This window comes from Mus caroli, unplaced genomic scaffold (assembly GCF_978045245.1).
Source record: "Mus caroli unplaced genomic scaffold, Mus_caroli_1 scaffold_8, whole genome shotgun sequence".
NCBI lineage: Eukaryota > Metazoa > Chordata > Mammalia > Rodentia > Muridae > Mus > Mus caroli.
The window spans coordinates 45,611,023-45,629,700 of NW_028227263.1; the positions used below are offsets into that span (position 1 = coordinate 45,611,023).

The 18,678-nt window shown below is 41.4% G+C and overlaps 1 protein-coding gene across 2 annotated transcripts in view; it reads right to left on the minus strand.

Moving 5' to 3' along the window:
• Positions 1 to 18,678, minus strand: part of Fam168a (family with sequence similarity 168 member A) — a 132,486-nt gene that overhangs the window by 42,480 nt on the left and 71,328 nt on the right. For both annotated transcript variants that reach the window (XM_021166787.3, XM_021166786.2), the window contains exon 2: positions 11,057 to 11,144. In XM_021166787.3, coding sequence (XP_021022446.1) covers positions 11,057 to 11,126 — 70 coding nt within the window. In that variant the 5' untranslated portion in view covers positions 11,127 to 11,144. The remainder of the gene's footprint in view (positions 1 to 11,056; positions 11,145 to 18,678) is intronic.

The window sequence follows — 18,678 nt, forward strand, 5'->3', positions numbered from 1 at the left end:
GGGAGGGAGAAGGAGGAGGAAGAGGAGGAGGGAGAAGAGGAGGAGGAGGAGGAAGAAGAGGAGGAGGAAGAAGAAGAGGAGGAGGAGTCAGAGTTAGGGAAATAGCTCAGGTGGCAGAGTGCTTATCCTGGGTTTGACCTCAGCAATGCATAAGTCAGAACATATGCCTGTAATCCCAGTTCCATGGAAGTAGAGGCAAGAGAATCAGGATGAAATTCAAAGTCATCCCTTGAAGCCTCAGATACAGGAAAATATCCTTCTCCCCCCGAAAAAAAGAAAGAAAAGAGGAAAGACTTAAAAGGAAGGAGGCATTAAGGGTATCAACTGGCATAGAAGCATCAAGTTAAGATGAAGTCTAAAACCAGTTCATTAGGTTGAGCAATAAGGAAAGCACCCATAACTACAGCACAAACCGTTCATTCCATCAGGTTCTTCTTCAGTAAAGTTGAAAAAGGTAAATGACTGAGGGGTCTTTTCTGAACAGAGGAAACCAGCTTCATCAAGAGTGTTAGCAACTTCAGGGGTTTGAATTTGATTTCCTGGCTCATCTGAGATGCTAATCACTGTGGTATCCAAAATAGCCACATATTCCATAGCAGTAAAAGCATTTACTTTGTAATTTTAAAAAAAATCTGTGGTTAGTTTAGGTCCTGCTATATAGTATGACCTTGAAGCTGATCCCCCAGTTGTTTCTCGTGGAAAGTAAGAGCTGTCTTAAGCTGTTTTCAAATTAAATGAGAAAACCTTGGGGGAGTTCTATGTAAAGAACAGAGCACCGGACAGGGGAAATGGCTGAAGGTAGGTAAAGTGCTTCCTTTGCAAGCGTAAGTACCTGAGTTTGGAACCCACATAAAAATCCAAGTATGACTATATGTTGTTATCCCACTCTGGGGAGGTGGAGACAGGAGGACCGACTCCTGGGATCTGCTGACCAGCCAGTCTGTCTCAAAATCAGAGAGCCTGTCTCAAAAAATAAGGTAGTGAGCAGGTAAGGAGGGCAACCAACATGGATGCACACCCACATCACACACACATGAAGTATAGCTATCAGATACTCTTAAAAACAATTCCAGGTAATCAGAGGGACAGACAGACACAGAAAGACAGACAGGCAGAGAACTGAGCAGGGATCTGGCCACTGAAAAGACTATTTTTTAGACATATCAGATCATTTATTGCCTCTGTAGGTTGACAGCTTTATTAATATTATCAAGGTTTTCTAGCGGATAAACTGATACACCTTTTTTGCTTGTTTGAGACAGGTAACTATGTAGTCCTGGCTGCCCTGTTAGTGAAAAACAGAAAGAGAGAAATGGGGAGTTAGGAATGTCAGATTGTGGATTTTGTTTTGTTTTCTTTGGATGCTGGTTTTTGTTTGTTTTTTGTTTTGTTTTGTTTTGTTTTGTTTTGTTTTTAGTTTTATTTTGGAGGTGGGGAGGAAGTCATGGACTTATAGCTAGAGCTGGCCTTGAACTCTCAATCCTGCTGCCTCTACCTCCAGAATATAGAGATTATAGGCATGTGCTACCACACTCAGCTAAAGTATTTGTAACATTTGGACATATTGTTTGCTACAGTCTGAAACCAGAAAATTCACAGGGCACTGTAACTGGTTCCAGTCAGCATAAGAGTGGGAAGTACCCAGGACAGAATATGGGGAAAGGAAGAGGAAACGTTAGTTATTATCTTGTGGTAGCGAGACAGTGAATACACAGCCCAGAGCATGATGCCCAGCTCCAACACAGATCATTTCTACAGATCACTAAATTCTCCATCTTTTCATTTATATAATGGTAAGGTAAAGGCTTCATACATTCTTAAGTCTTGCAATTATTTTCTAAATGAGATTGGGACCCACAGAGCAAGTTGATAGCAGACACCGTCACATTAACTACTCTTTGTCCCCTTGTGAAGAAAAATTCTGTCTTAGGGTTTTCATTGCTCTAAAGAAACATCATGACCAAGACAACCTTCATAAAGGACAAATTTTAATAAGGGCTGGCTTACAGGTTCTGAGGTTCAGTTCATTATCATCACGGCAGGAAGCATGGCAATGTCCAGGCAGACATGGCACTGGAGGAGCTGAGAGTTCTACATCTTGTTCTGAAGAAACAGGAGAAGACTACTGTCTTCCAGGCAGCAAGGAGGAGGGTCTCAAAGCCCACTCCCACAGTGACACACTTCCTCCAACAAGGCCACACTTATCCCAACAAGGCCACACCTCCTAATAGTGCCATTCCCTGGGCCAAGCATATTCTAACCACCACACCTTCGAAACCTTTTACTGTGTTTTTCTTGTAGAATATATATTGAGGCACAAAAGTGTAATAACTTATCAGGTGTCATCACATCCTGGATTTGGCTTGGTTTTTCTCTTGCAGTACTGGAGATCAAATGCTAAGCTATGTGCGTGCCAGGAAAGCCTTCTATCTACTGGGCTATGCACAGTTCTAAATCTCCATCTCTACATTCCAATCTCTTTTCTCCAAAAGGCATATTCATTGCTGTGCTTTCCAATAACCATTGGCTAGGGACTGTATTAGACCCACGAACCAACCACTCGTTTAGGTCATTTCTCATTTTATAGTTGAGAAAACTAAAAATCAGAAAGGTTGAAATAACTCTACCAATGTGCCACAGCCTATCAGTAGTAGAGCTTAGATTCTGGAAGTTACAAATATCAAAGCAGAGTTGTTATATCAAACCTATCAAAATGAAGGTCACGAGGAAGGAGTCAGTATGAACGTATGTCTGCAGTGGGGTAGATCATAAAAATTTCCTGCATGTATGCCTATTACAGGATTTATTGCAAAAAATACTTCTAGACTGCATTATTTGTGCAAATAAGCCAGTGGCACAAGGACCTAACCTAGCAAGACCTATGTCACCAACAAGCCACACCGTCCTCTGTAACTGTCCCTGTAACCGATGGCCTTTGTTTCAAATCGTTTATGTGAAGCTTTGCTTTTTCTTAAACATTTCTCCTCTGCCACAACCTCCCTAAATGTGCCTATGTCCACTACAGCATATGTAGCCTGAATAGAAAGCCATAAACATACTAGCCTGAAGAAAAATCCTTTGGCACCTGGAGAGATGGCTCAGTGGGTAAAGAGTTTGCTGTGCAAGTATAACAACCTAAGTCTGGCTCCCTACGACCCCGCCCCGTGTGTGGTGGGAATGAGAGTGTTCCCACAGGCTCAGGTCTTGAATACTTGTTGATAGAACTGTTTGGGAAGGATTAGGAGGTATGGTTTATTGAAGGACTGGACTTATTAGAATGTGGGGACATATTGCCACTGGGAGTAAGCTTTGGGGTTTCAAAAGCCCAAGCCATTCCTAGTTAGTTCTCTTTGCCTCATGGTTGTGTCTTAAGATGTGAGCTCCCAGCCACTGTTCCAGCACCGTGCCCGCCTGCCCCCATGCTCCTTAGTGTTGAACTCTAACTTTCTAAAATTGTGAGCCCCAAATGAAACAAATTTTTAATAAGTTACCTTGGTCACAATGTTTTGTCACAGCAACAGGAAAATAACTAAGATACCATATAAAAGCTGGCACAGTACTGCGTCTCTGCAATCCTAACACGCAGAGTAAGATGGGATACAGAGGAGACTCCCTGGAGTGTACAAGTCAGCAAATCTGTCAGACACAGTGCAGTGGCAACAGAGAGAACCTGCTTCAAAGAAGTGAAAGGCAAGGGCTGGTGACACCTGACATTGTCCTCTGACCTCCAGACATATACTGTGGCATGCAAGAACAAAATTAAATAAATTAAGAAATAGGCCTGAAGAGATGTTAATAGAGCAGTCAAGAGTGCTTGCTATTCTTACAGAATACAGGAGCTTGGTTCCCTGGAGCCATGTTAAGTGCCTCATAACTACTTTTAACTCCAGCTCCAGGGGATCCAGTGTCCTCTGATCTTACTTCAGCACCTGCAGACATGTAGCATACATACAAAGAAACACATACATATACAGATAAATAAAAATAAATCCTTTGAAAAAGTAAAAGCAAGTCCTTCACTCAGAGCTTCATGTTGACACTCTAGATCCCTTTTCTGCTCAGAACACACACCAGACCTCTGGGTGACACTTGGATGCTTATACCATCAGAATATTTTAAGAAGAAAAAGGGCTCAGGAGATGGCTCAATGCTTAAGAGCACTGCTCATGCAGAAGACCAGGGTTCAGTTCCCAGCTCCCATATGGTAACTCACAACCTTCTGTAACCCCAGATCTAGGTATCTAACGCCAGAAGAGAGACTCCGAGGGCGGCAGGCACACATGCAGTACATATACATACATGGAGGCAAAACATTCATGCTCATAAAAAATAAAAATACTTTTTTTTAAGGAAAAGAAAGAGAAATATATATAAATTTTAGCTACATTCTAAAATTGTACCAACAAACCTTTTCCTTAAGCTTCTAGGGAAAAAAGTCCTATCACTACCCACTGCCAAAGTGAACCTAGGAAAAAGGTGTGCAAGTTTGCTGCACTATCTGTTGTAGGCAGCTTGGGCTGCCAAATTAAATAATGCTGTAAGTTAAGTGAACTTCAAAACATACATTTACTTCTCAGATCTGGAGGTTAGCAAGTCTCTGTGTCATTGCAGTTCAGGATGCCACAACGAGTGCCCAAGAGGGTTCTTCTGGCTTACATGGCTATCTTCTTGCTGTATCCTCACGTAGCAGAGTGAACTCTGGTATCTCTTCTCATATGAACACTAATTCCATCACGAAGGTCCGACCCTCATGACCCTCATCTAACCATTCTATTGGAAGTTAGGCCTTCAACATACACATTTTTGGAGGAACACAAATATTCAACCCATAACACAATCTATAGGTAAACAACTCAAAGTATATGGCATGTTGTATTCTCCAGTCACTTTCTTAAGATATTCAACTATGTAGCAAGAACAGTACCTCCAAGAAAATGCTGAGCTCGTTGTTAGGCACAAAGCAAAGCCCTTTTCAGAAAGAGGGAGAGGAAAGTGCCGTCAACTGACTAGAAGACAGGTTAAGAGTTGTACAGTATTTCCAATCTTAAGCTTCAGAGAGAATTTTTTTTCCCTCTCTCATAATTCACCTCCTCTAAAATAGGCAACACCACAATGGACTTGCCTTCCTCTACCTTTTTGTTTGCTTGTTTTAAGACAGGATGTCTCTCTGTAGCCCTGGTTGTCCTGGAGCCCACCATGTAGAGCAGGCTGTACTCACAGAGATCCACCTGCCTCCGACTTCTTCTACTTTTGCTCCCATGAACCCCCATCCCCATCACTGAACTACAGGTCACTGGCCATTTCTAGAGTCTCAGAGAAAAGGTGCCTTATTAAGGAAAGATTAAAAAAAGATTTTAGCATATGTGTGCTGATTGGGGTTGACTTTGTGCACTGTGTATTCAGACGCTGATTTCTATGCCCAGACATCTGGTTGTAGTCCAGACAATGGCACAGTCAAGCATCTCTGGTCTCAACGTTTTGTAAAAATGATTTTCTATCACCTCTGTTTGGTTAATACAGTGCTGACTCAGCCACTAGCTGGGAAGTAGAAGAGAATAGGGCAGGACTTCTGATCCCAATCGAAGGGTCCTAAAGACAGAGGGGGAGAGAGATGAAGAGGCAGAGAGACCATGTAGATGGACCAGGAGGAGTCACCATGAGGTTGAGATCAGTCAGCAGTCATGAGGACACACATGGACTAGATGGAGCCAGGGCAAGATCAGATGGGAAGTAACAGGGCATTCTGCTGGGTAGTAGCATCCCAGTCATGTTAGAATAGCTAAGCATAGTGCCAGCAGCTTAATAAAAATACCAAGTCTCTGTGTCAATTATTCAGGAGCTAAAATGGGTTAGAGCAAGTGAAGAAATGCCCTGCAGTTATTTGGGAGCAACAGGGGTGTAAGAACCCCCCCTAGAATTATTATTACAGAGAAGAAGGAAATACAACTGGAAAAAAAAAATGCCTCCCCAAATTGGCCTGTAGATGAGCTTGGGGACGTTGTTCTTAATTAGAGAGGGCTCAGCCCATTGTGGGTAATGCTAACCTCCTTCCCCCAATTGGAGCATCCTATGTTGTATAAGAAACAGGCTGAACAAGCCATGGGAAACAAGCCAATAAGCAGCAGCCCTCCATGGCTTCTGCTTTGGTTCCTGCCTTAAATTCCTGCCCTGACTTCCCTCAGTGATAGATTGTGGCCTGAGAGTTTAAACCCTTTCCCCCCCAAGCTGTTCTTGATCATGATGTTTTATCACATCTTTATCTTTATCACTTATCTTTAGCTCTATAAAATTAGCACATCTGTCAGACAGACCAACTTGCTTATTACACATACTATAAACTCATAAAATTTGAGTTCAAGTCTTTCTGTACCCTTTAGAAGCTATAACTACCAGATAAATCACATGGCCAAAGTTAAACTATCACAGTTTCTTTATCTGCAAAGAAGAGTTTTATGAAACTTAACATTAATAGTAAATAATTTATGCATTGCCTTGCATGTACTTGCCAAACAGCAATTAAAAACTTTGGCATTGTCATTACTATCATCAGTAATAAATATTTAATGTACTATATTACATTAAATATACAACATGTCTCACTTCAATCCTTCATTTACACCCTTATACAAGGAAAGATAACTTGAAAATCTGTTTCCTTTACAAACTACATAAGCTGGATACAGCATGACAAGCATCTTATTCTTAGACAAAGGAGAAATTTAAAAAAGAAAATGAAATCCTTAGGGATAAAAAAAAATGAAGAAGGGAAGAAAAACAAACGGGAAGTCTAAATAATGAGCTGATGTCAGGCTGCTCTGGTAAGGTGTGGGTCCTGGCTATCAAAGAAACTGATTTTTGCCAGGGGGTAATGGCACACACTTTTAACCCCAGCACTCAACAGGCAGAGGCAAGTGGATTGTGGGGCAAATGGACAGAAGACCTGGTAAGGTTTAAGCAGTTCAAAAACCCTGGGGATTCTCATAATTGAGAATTGCAGGCATTGAAACCAGATCCTGGCCAGGGTCTACTGGTCCTGAAACACTTAACCATGACACTTCACTGAGAGGACCATGACAACCAGTCACGCAGCATAAAAACCTAGAGTTCTCCATGCTTATGAGGTATCTAACTTCCCTTCCTGGGCATCCCTTCCTGATATTTAATCCCTGATTCACCCTGAATAAAACGTACACATGCATATCCGCCATAAAAATAAAGCAGTTTGGAGATTAAAAAGTAAAGCAAGGACCCTCTCCTTCATCAAGGGTTGCTGTGGGGTAGGGGTGGAGAAGGTGGGGAGTGGGGTGGGAGGGTAAGACCTTTGTTGTAAAGAATACCTAGACCTCCTGAAGAAGGCCTCTCTTCCAATCCCTCCATTGGACACTCACTAGGAGACAAACTGGATTCCACCCTGTCTTAGGCTCAGCCATCCCCTCCTGTCTGGGGTGTAGGGGAAGCACAGACTCTTAGACCCCTGTTCCCAACTCCCTTGGTCCCCAGCAGAATCTGGGTACACAGGAGGTTGAGAACCATAGCACCCGTCCCAGCCCCCGCTGTGTCTCACCCAGGGAAACAGGCTGGGATCTCTATCACAGATTGCATTCTGCTTCTCTGAGTGACGTGCTGGTAGTGTTCCTGCATCCCAGCAGCAAGGAAGACACACAGCCTGACAGTGGATCTCTGAGTCCAAGGCCAGCCTGCCCTACAGAGCTTCAAGATAGCCAGGACTACACAGAGAAACCCTGTCTTGAAAAACCTAAACAAACGAACAAACGAACAAACAAACAATAAAAGAAACTGCTTTTTATAGGCACTAAGGTTAGTAAATAAGGATACTGAAGGGCTCTAGCAGGCCTGAGTATGGCAAACATGGGAAAGCCAGGCTCTGTCCTTTCCCTTTCCCTCTCCTTGCTAAAACCCATCAGAATATATTCCAAAGCTAGTCTTCAAGTCTATTCACTTATTTGGCCATTTATTCCTTCTGAGGCTGACTATAAACGTCCAGCTATCAAAGTATTGAAGTTCAGCAATCAACCTGCCCCCCCCCCCTTGGCTTCCCTAATTAACCCGACCAACTAAAATGAAACATCTTCTCCTAACACTGAGTTTTCCCTTTTCCCTTATAAACTGCCATTTGACTATGACCCACGCCTGTCTCCTCTTTATCCAAAGGCAGTCAGTCCTTTGTCTCTCTGGGGTAAACATCCCTCCCCTGCCCCTACTCCCTTGTCCCTTTTCTCCCTTCTCCCTCATCTCCTATCTCTTATCTTTGTCTCTTAAGGAAAATTAATTTCCTTTGTGCTGAGAACTTGGTTTGGGTGGGCCCCGTGGGACTCTGGTCCTTTCAGATATGTATGGGCCCTCAAGAGGGTTGAACCCCAAATTTCCCTTCACAGAGCTGGGACCCACTCTGGCATGGTGAGACATATCTGTAATCCTGGTACTCGGGAGGCAGAAGTAGAATTCAGAATTCAACGTTAACCCTGGGCTACATAGTCAGTTAAAGGGCAGATGGAGCTACATGGTGCCCAGTCTCACCATATGAAAAGTAAAAACAAAAAAGCTGGAACCTTAAGAGTCTTATTGTTGGTCCAGGTAAAGTAAATGAATAAAACAAAAAGTACTATGATATAACAGGAAAATGAAGGCAGGCAGGATTGGCTCATGCCTTTGATCCCAGTGTTTGGAAGGCAGAGACAAATGGAATCTCTGTGAGTTTGAGGCCAGCCTGGTTTACAGAGTTCCAGAATAGCCAGGGCTACACAGTGAGACCCTGTCTCAAAACACCAACAAAAAAACCCAAAACACAGGAAAATTACTTTAAAAAGAAAGACTATGATTTTGAAAATTTAGTCTAGATAAAATGTATATGGCTGACTGTATATGGCTTGTGTGTTATTTAAGCTACCTGCAGGGTTCTAAACTCTCCAGCAGAGAAATTAAAATTTCAGGATAATAATATTTACTGATCAGTAGACACACAAAAAAATTCTTCTCTCCCTGTAAAGTATAAATTATATAATTTAATTCTTACAATCATCCTATTAAATATCAATAATGTTTACAAAGCAAATTCCGTTTAGGGAACTTAAGCAATTATCTAAAGTCGTCCAGATAGTCACTGACAGAGCTTAATTTTTAACTTGGCTGTTCATTCAATTCAAATTCTACCCCGAGCCCACCAAAGACAAAGTTTGCCACGTTTTCCAAAATACCACATTGCCTGATCTTTGTAGTGCAAATCAACAAGTGTAACTGTTTCCTTCCCTCTCAAGCTTTGCTGTTCCTAAGAATGAAGCTGGCCAGAAAGGCAGCATGCCAAAACAGCTTAGTTGCCTCTGGCAAAGAACTTACTTTCCTGGGAACACCCTGAACTGCGAAGGGAAAAAGCAACAAGTGACCTGAGCTAGAGCTAGGTCTGTCCCATGTGTCTTGGCTACTGGAAATAATTTTATTAAAATAAACATACAATAGAGCTCAAACAAAATATTTTACTATGAAGATTAATAAGAGCAAGAGAGTTGTCGTAATAAACACAACAGGTGAGGCTGAAAGTTAGAGATTACTGCTACAACCCTATCAAACTGAACTCCCAATATAATTCTCAGTATTATTTGGATGTATATTATTGAGACCTGTTTTATTACCTTAAAAACATAAACAGCTGAGGCTGAGTGTGTAGCTCAAGTAAATATTTGTCTAGTATGTGCAAGGCTCTGGGTTTAATCCTTACCACAACAAAACCAATGGAGAGATAGCTAAGCAGTTAGGAACACTGACTTAACTGGGCATGGGGATGCGTACCTTTCATTTGAAGTAGGGAGAATCTCTGAGTTCAAGACCATCCTGGTCTACACAGAGAGTTTCAGAACAGCCAGAGAGCTATACCATGAGATCCTATCTCTAAAAATACAACAACAAAACGCTGCTGGATGTGGTAGAGCACACTTTTAATTATAGCACTCAGGACACAGAAGCAGGCACATCTCTGAGTTTAACAATTTTGATAGCCAGGAATATGCAGAGAGACCCTGTTTCAAAAAGAAGGGGGGGGGAATAAATAGGGAAGGAGAAGGAGGAGGAGAAAGAAAAGGGAAATGGAGGGGAGGGGGAAGGAAGGGAAGGAGAGGGAAGAGGAGGGAAGGGAAGGAGAGGGAAGAGGAGGGAAGGGAAGGAGAAGGTAGAGGGAGGGGAGGGGAGGGGAGGGGAGGGGAGGGGAGGGGAGGGGAGGGAACCAACTTCAGACAACAGGCTCTCTGCTCTTTGAGATACCTTCACTCACTTAAGGAAGAATTTAAACAGAACTGACATCGTTCACAGCTTCCATTCTGCCCAAGTGGCTCAATGTAGAACAAAGCTCTCCCATTCTTCTAAATCCACTCCTACCACCAACATTTTCAACTATTTTCCTCTTCAACACTTCTTTTCTATGGTCAAGAACTGGCTTTTTTGTGTGTGTGATGGTGAATTGAACACAGCACTTTCTCACATTAGGTCTGATTCTACCAGTGAGCCATAGCCTCCAAACCTGCCGGGTTAATACCTTGTAACAATGTGTATTTTCATCATATTACCTTATCTTGATTTCTATTTAATATCTTTGAAGGCTTATGATGTGTAAAATATAAGCTAGATACTTTCAGATACACTTTTTCCACTCAGTTCTATTGCTATTCATCCTAGCTGCTGTTGCTTTTAAGGAAGAGCAACTATTTTCAGGCACTTACTTTATGTCAGGTATTATATGCTGGCCTCAAACTCAGGGAAATCCTCCTGTCTAAGTCTCCCAAGTGCCAGAATGGTAGGTGTGAGCTACCATGCTCCACTTCCATCACTACTGGACCTTAGATACATCTTTTACAGCTTCTCAGCCTTTGCTAGGGCTTTGGAACCCTGTAGTAAACAGCAAAGTCACTCAGCAAACTAGATCCACTCGTGAAAGAGGGGATGAGAATGGGTAATGGGAGTAAGAAACAATTAAAATTCACTAAATAAATGCAAAAATATACCAAAGAACAATTGACAAGCAATAATAATCCGTTCTTACACCACTCACCAGTGTAGGCCATGTTCTTAGGGTTGCCATAAGGAGCCCCAGGCTGCACGGGGCTGTAAACAGGGTTCATTGTGGAAGCCTGAGGATCCTACAGAAAACAAAGACCACAGCATTGATTAGTAATTACTCGTTCCCTGTGACATCATCTTCTCTTCTATCTCTTCTAAAGTCTTCAGTTATGCTCAAAGGGAAGCACCATAGTATAGGAACAAAAGGACTAAACAGGGTCTATTCTTTCCCCACTTGACAGATGAAGAATGAAAGAGCAGAGAAGTGATATAACTTGTCTAACGTCAACACAGCCATTTTAGGCTCCGTTTAATATTAGTACTAGTATTCAACAGAGAGTTCTGACATTAATGTGGCCCTGGACAAGTCACTTTGTCTCTTTGAACTTTAATGTCATAATGTTAATGGATTAGTTGACCTCTGAGGTCCTTTCTATTTCTAATGATGCTAACTCACAAGTTGGAAAATGATACACTGCTACAGTTCACCAAGAGAGCCTGGGTGTCCAGTGGTGAGCACCGAGCCTGCTGGAAGGAAGAAACAGCAAGTGCCTGGCCCACCCCTTATGCCTGAAGAAGATAAGATAAAAGCTACTAACAGCTGTAAAGAAAAGGGGAGGGATTTTCTTCCATTATGTGGGTCCCAGGGATAGAAAAGGTTGTCAAACTTAGCAACAAGCATCTCTAGCTACTGAGTCATCTTGATGCTCCCTGAAGAGGAAATTTGATGTCCTTGAATATCTTAAGCAAAAAGAGAAACATAGCCAAGACTTCTTAACAAATTTATTCAAGGGAAAGAAATAAACTTGGAAATTTGTGTGCAATAACTATCACCTACACAAGTGCTCTGTTAATTATCTTAATGAAGGACAGTTCCCATTCTGATTAATGGAAAACCTGCCATTAAGCTCTATTAGCCAGACAATTTGTCCCATCTTGTTTAGAGAGCCCTATCTTACACATGAGCCGACACATGTTTGAATACGTGTCTCCAGATATATTACTTACACTCCATAAAATCAAACAATTCTCTCCTAACTAGGTTTACATGATAGATGGGCAATTTTTTAGGTCATTAACTTTTGTTGCACCTCAGGATAGGGAACAAGTTCAATGCTGAAGGCAGGCAGTGAACATCTGGCTTGATGACAACGGCTCTGTGATTAATTAAGTCTGTTTTGGGTTCTGGAATGAAAGGTGGAGAATTGATGGGTTCCCAAGGACAGGATGCTAGGACTCTCAGAGCAGGCAGACAGGAAATGCCATTGCTCATTTCAGAAGCTAGAACTTCTATAAATCTGCCCAATGCAAAGTCCTGGCAAGCAAAGCTAGGATTAATGGGGTCATTACACTCATCTACAAAATGAAGCTACAACCTTGAGAATATATCAAATAAGGTATGTGTATTCTCAGCTCAATTTAGGAGAAAAAAAAAAAAAGCATTTCACAACCAGGCTGAGAATTAAACTCTGATGTTGATGTTAAACTTCCTAACTGTGAAGTGATATGCAGATACAAGCAATGACTGTGCTACTGTGCAGATAACACAGGTGACTTCGAGAATACTTTCCCTAACTTGGGTCTTCTTCTCCTTAACCAGCTCTCTGCCTAGTAAGTCAGTGTTAAGTAAAACCGTTAAGATGCTGTCATGACTTGAAAGTAGTATCCACTTAAAAGCATGTGTAGGAAATCAATGGCCTCTGTAACAGTAAGAGGTGGAGTGTTAAGACACCATGAGGGATCCACTCTCATGAACTGATTAATGCTGTTATACTAGGAGAGGGGTGCTTATAAAAGGATGAAGGAGGTCTCCCGTGCTTTCTCTCTACCCTCTTGTTTTGTCCTTCTGTTCTTCTACCACAGAATGGCACAGCAAGAAGGCCTTGCCAAACACCTGCACCTCATTACTGAACTTCCCGACTCCAGACCAGTGAGCACATAAATTCTTTCTTGTTATGAATCACCCAATCTGTGGCACGGTTATAGCAGCATGAAACAGACTAAAACATGTGCTGGACAGCACAACTGGCCCTATAGACATCTGCACACTCGCCTACTGAGAACACACCCTGTGCTGCTGATTGGACAAAATGTGAAACATTTTTTTAGTCAAAGAAACTCATCAGCTGTGAAACAGGTCTCCTGCTGCTCCAAATTGAGAGCCCCAGACAGGCACAGAGACCATGACATGGACATAAGAACGTCAATTCAACCCCAACCAGTAAATGACAGCAAAGAGATCGGCCAGGGTCTAATATCTGGAATAAACCAGGTATGGTGATGCGAAGCTATAATCCTAACACTGGGAAGCTAAGGGAGAACTGCTGTGAGTTCAAGGCTGGGCAGGGCTACACAGTAAGATTCTGTCTCAAAAGTAAACAAACAATTAAAATAAGACCATGATAGTCACTTCTGGGGGAACTGCTAAGAGCAGAGTTCCCAGCTTCCAAGGGATTATCCTTTTGTAAGAGAATCTGTAACTGGTCATGATGTCACATAGACATCACCTAAATCCACAAGCTCAGTGTCGGGCAGATTCAGGTTCAAGTTCTGCAATTACCACACAACAACTGAAAGCTGCAGGCAAGTGTCCTAACCACTTTCAGTTTCCTTCAATCTCAAAACGAAAAATAATACTATATAAAAGAGGTTGGTTTTTTTTTCCAAAAAATAATGAGTTTATTAAGGTAGAATTTACACATAGTAAAATTCACTCTTTTAAGGAATATAGTTCTGAGCTCTTAAAAAAATCCCACTTAATTATACAAATAACTTGGGCTGGAGAAATGGCTCATCCGTTAAGAGCAGTGACTGCTCTTCCAGAGGTCCTGAGTTCAAATCCCAGCAACCACATGGTGTCTCACAACCATCTGTAAAGAGATCTGATGCCCTCTTCTGGTGTGTCTGAAGATAGCTACAGTGTACTCATATACATAAAATAAACAAATAATTCTCTGTGTAGCCCTGGCTGTCCTGGAACTCACTCTGTAGACCAGGCTGATCTTGAACTCAGAAATTCGCCAGCCTCTGCCTCCCAAGTGCTGGGATTAAAGGCGTTCGCCACCACGCCCTGCTCAACAAATAATTCTTTAAAAAAAAAATTATACAAGCCGTGAGTTCCAGGACAGCCAGGCTACACAGAGAAACCCTGTCTCAAAAACCAAAAAATAAAAAAATAAAAAATAAATACAAATAACTGCAGTACTAAAATCAACATACAAAGATTTCCATCACTTCCAACTATATCTTTTTTGGCCAGTCCCCTGCCTTTGTCCTAGCTCCTAAAAATAACTAATCTACTTTTGTTATTTTAAGAATTTAATTTATAGATTTGGTATTATATATACAGTTCTTTGTTAAATAGCTAAGTGACATCATCAGCATCATTATTATTTTAGATGAGATTAAAAGGAACTACTGGGAGAAAACATAATAAACATACAAATTATTGGAGCTATACATTTTTTGAATCTTCATCTTTATCTAAATGACAGAGTCTAAAGTAGTGCTATCCAATAAAATGTTTCATACTGATAGAAATATTTTAAACATTTATTTATTTATTTATTTATTTATTTATTTATTACATGTAGTATGTGTGCCTGAATGAATTTATATGGACCATGTAGGTGTAGGTACTCACAGAAGTCAGTCAGAAGGCATAGAATCCCCTGGAACTGGAACTACAATGGTGAGCTGCCTGATGTGGGTACTGGGAACTAAACCCAGGCCCTCTGAAAAAGCAGTAAGTGCTCATCTGCTAAGCCATCTCTCCAGCCCTAGTGTATCAGCCAGGGATGTACTAAAAGGTAGAACACTTATTTGCCTAGCACACAAAGCTTTAGATTTGAGTTTATGTGTCCCATATCCCTCCCCAAACCCCGCTCTAAGGGAGGGAGGGAGGGACTAAACAAGGAGGGATCTTATTTCTGTATTGGCTATTAAGCTCCTCAGACATGCAGATAAAGCACTTTATTTTATGTATGTGAGTGCTCTATCTGCATATACATTTGCATGCCAGAAGAGGTATCAGATACCAGTACAGATGTCTTTGAGCCACCATGAGGTTGCTGGGAATTGAACTCAGGACTTCTGGGACGAGGTCTTAACCAGAGTCATCTCTCTAGCCCCAGAAGTTTTAGTTTTATTCAATAGTTACATGTTGCCATCTGTTCAGAACAGTATTTATTCAGAAAATGTATTTGTATGTATACATTTTACAAAAGTAACATTCAGCCATACTTGAAAGGTTCTTTATACATCTAAGTATTTCCCCTATATCATCTGTATCATTTTATAAACAACAGGTAAAAGAATTCAAGTGTTTGAAGTAACTACATTTAGCTAAATGAACAATCTCCACTTTACAAATGAAAAGGGGCAAATGAACCATGCAAGAATAAAGCAAACAGAAGCAAACAGAAGGAAGAGTTTAGAATAACACCCAAAAGAACCAAAGACTGAAAAGCTAAAAATATAAATCCCTTAGAAGCATAGGGAAGAAGATGGAGGAGTCACCTTCATAACTTTGGATTGGCAATAACTTCCCATATAAGTTACTGAAAGCACAAAATAAACAAACAAGCCAAAGAAAATAAATTGGATTTAAGTAAACAATTTATTATTATTATTATTATCTTCATCATCAACATAACCATTATCATCATCATTATTGTTATTAAAGAGGAACTACCAGCCAGTCATCATCATCATCATCATCATCATTATTAAAGAGGAACAGTCAGTGTAGTGGCAAAGCCCTGTAATCTCAGTAACTCAAAAAATTTAGGGAAGAAGATCTATAGTTCCAGGCTAGATTGGGCTACATATATAATATGACTCTGTATTCCAAACAACATAAAAGCTAAGTTTACTGGTGCAGGACTATACTCTCAGGTACTTGGGAGGCTGAGGCGGAAGGATCACAAGCCATTCTGGACACGGAGCAGTTCAAGGCCAGCTCTGTAAACTTAATGAAAGACTCTGTCTCAGAAAATAAAAAAGAGGGCTGGGATATATAGCTCAGTGGAGAATACTTGCCTGCCTTGCTTGATACTCAAGGTTTAATCTCTGTACCACAAACAAAACAAGAGCAACATTAGGAAAAGCAAAGTGACAAGTTACAGAATGAAAGAATATTTTCAAACTATATACTTGCCTTTTTTCTTTGAAATAGGGCCTCATGTATCCCAGCTTGGCTAGACCCAAGAGCCTGTGTAGATGATTTGAATTTCTGATCCTCCTGCCTCTACAGCCCAAATTTTAGAATAACAGCTGTGCATCAACACACCTGGTTTTAAAATTACAGGTCTAATACAGGATTTGCATTTAGAATGTGTAAAAAATTTATACAGCTCAATGGTATAAGAACAACCTAATTTTTAAATGTATTTATTTTATGTGTAGTAATGTTTTAGCTGAATGTGTGTATGTGCACCACCTGCATGCCTGGTACCTGCAGAAGTTAGAAGACATCAGATCTCCTGGAACTGGAGTTAGGGGTGTTGTAAACCATCAGTGTGGGTGCTGGGGATGGAACATTCCTGGGTCCTATGCAAGAGCAACATAGTGCTCCAACTACTCAGATCTCTCTCTAGCCTAAGACAACCTACACTTTCAAGTGAGTGGGAAATCTAGCTCTGCTAAGATTTACAAATGGCACATAAACACGGAAATATGCACATCAAAATCATACTGAGAGGTCATATCAAACAGCCTGGCTGTACTAAACAAAGAAAGATAGGGTGAGAATATAACTCAGTTGGTGGAATGCCTAGCATATGGGAAGCCTGGGCACTGTATACACTGGGTATGTGTTATTCAATAGCATCTTCCAAACTAAAAGGGAAGAACAGAAAGGTTCATGGGACTAAGGAGGTAAAGCTGAAACTTGTAAACTTCACAAGAGTTAAAGAAGGAGACGAGGAGGAGAATGACTAGCCAGGCTGCAGAAAGGCATCTCTTTGAGTTTCCTGCAAGTTGTGCAAAGAATTCCAGGGACACAGCTTTCCTGAGTTGTCACTGGTGTGGGCTGTTTTACTTTTTAGTGATAAAACTGTCTTTGACTCTCGCGGCTGTCAGTATCCCCCTCACCTATACTACCATATAAGTAGTATTGGTTAAATTCTAGGACATCCAGGGCTACACAGAGAAATCCTGTCAGGGTGGGGTTGGGGGTGGGGCAGGGTCTAAATAATAAAAAGGAGATGAAATGTAACTCACTGCCAGTATTCATCTAACACATGCCCGTCCTGGGGTGAATACTATGAAACAATAAACTCAGTGATTTACCAACTTCAATTCTGGTATAATCGCTAATTTGGTCTGTCATGAGTTCCTCATTTGCGGTGAGTAGATATGTGTGTCATTTCTCTCCACAAGAAGTTTGTCCTATGAGTGTCATGGCAGGTCTGGCCTTTGTACATCAAAATTCAAACCATCACCTTCCTCGAATACCCAGGACATGCAGATGGAATGCTTCCTCGTTTTTATACTTCCTCGTTTTTTTATTTGAGTTCTCTGCCAAATGTCACCTTATCAGGAATGTCATCTTCAACTACCACATCTGTAATAGCGTCTCCAGTACTTCTGTCCTCTCAGCTTGCTTCACTCTCCCTGATGACACCTATCTTTATTAATATTTTGCCTCTATAACAGGTTACCCGCGACTGAACCATTTATACTGAACGGAAGTTTCTCACTGTTCTTGAAACAGTAGGGTACAAAACTCTACGGTACAAAGCTCATCTTGGGCTGAACAAGCACTGAGGAGTATTATGTGAGAGAGAACACAGTGCTGAAGACTTTCCTCCAGAAAAAGCTGGGCTTTAGTGCCAGGCAGTGGTGGTGCACGCTTTTAATCCCAGCACTCAGGAGGCAGAGGCAAGCAGATTTCTGAGTTCGAGGCCAGCCTGGTCTACAAAGTGAGTTCCAGGACAGCCAGGGCTACACAGAGAAACCCTGTCTCGGAAAAAAAAAAAAAAAAAAAAGTTAATCTGAAGTGCTTCTGTGCCATGTGATCTTTTTTTGGGAGAGGGGTTATTTACTTAATATGTGACTCTGTGCAGTATAATGTATGTGTGAAGGTCAGAGAACAGCTTTCAGAAATTGGTTTTCTCCTTATACCATACGAGTTCCTGGGATCAAATTGAGCTTCTCAGGTTTGGCAGCAGTGCTTTTTACCTGCCGAGGCTGTTTTGTTTTAATGAATAATTAACTCTGTGTTTAGAGAGGCTCTCTATAAAACTTGTTCATTCTTTTTAAAAACCCATGACCTTGAGAGGACATTTTGTATCATTTGCAAAAGCATTTGCTAGATAAACAATGAGTTGCCTGCGGTGTGTCTTCCCCGCCCATGGGCCGAGGGAGAGGGAGATACACATGCCCAAGCATGTGTGGGGGTTTCAGGTCTACCCATCTATCACTGCCCCCTTCATTTGTGTGAGACAGGATTTCTCGCTGAACCTGGAATGAGCCTGGTGGCCAGCAAGCCCTGGTGTTCCTTTTGCTTCTGTACTTGCCCACGACTGTAGTGTTGGGTTTATAGATGCCTGTGTAGCCATGCCCAGCTTTGTAGGATCAGACTTGGGTCCTCATGCTTGCATGTTTCCATCT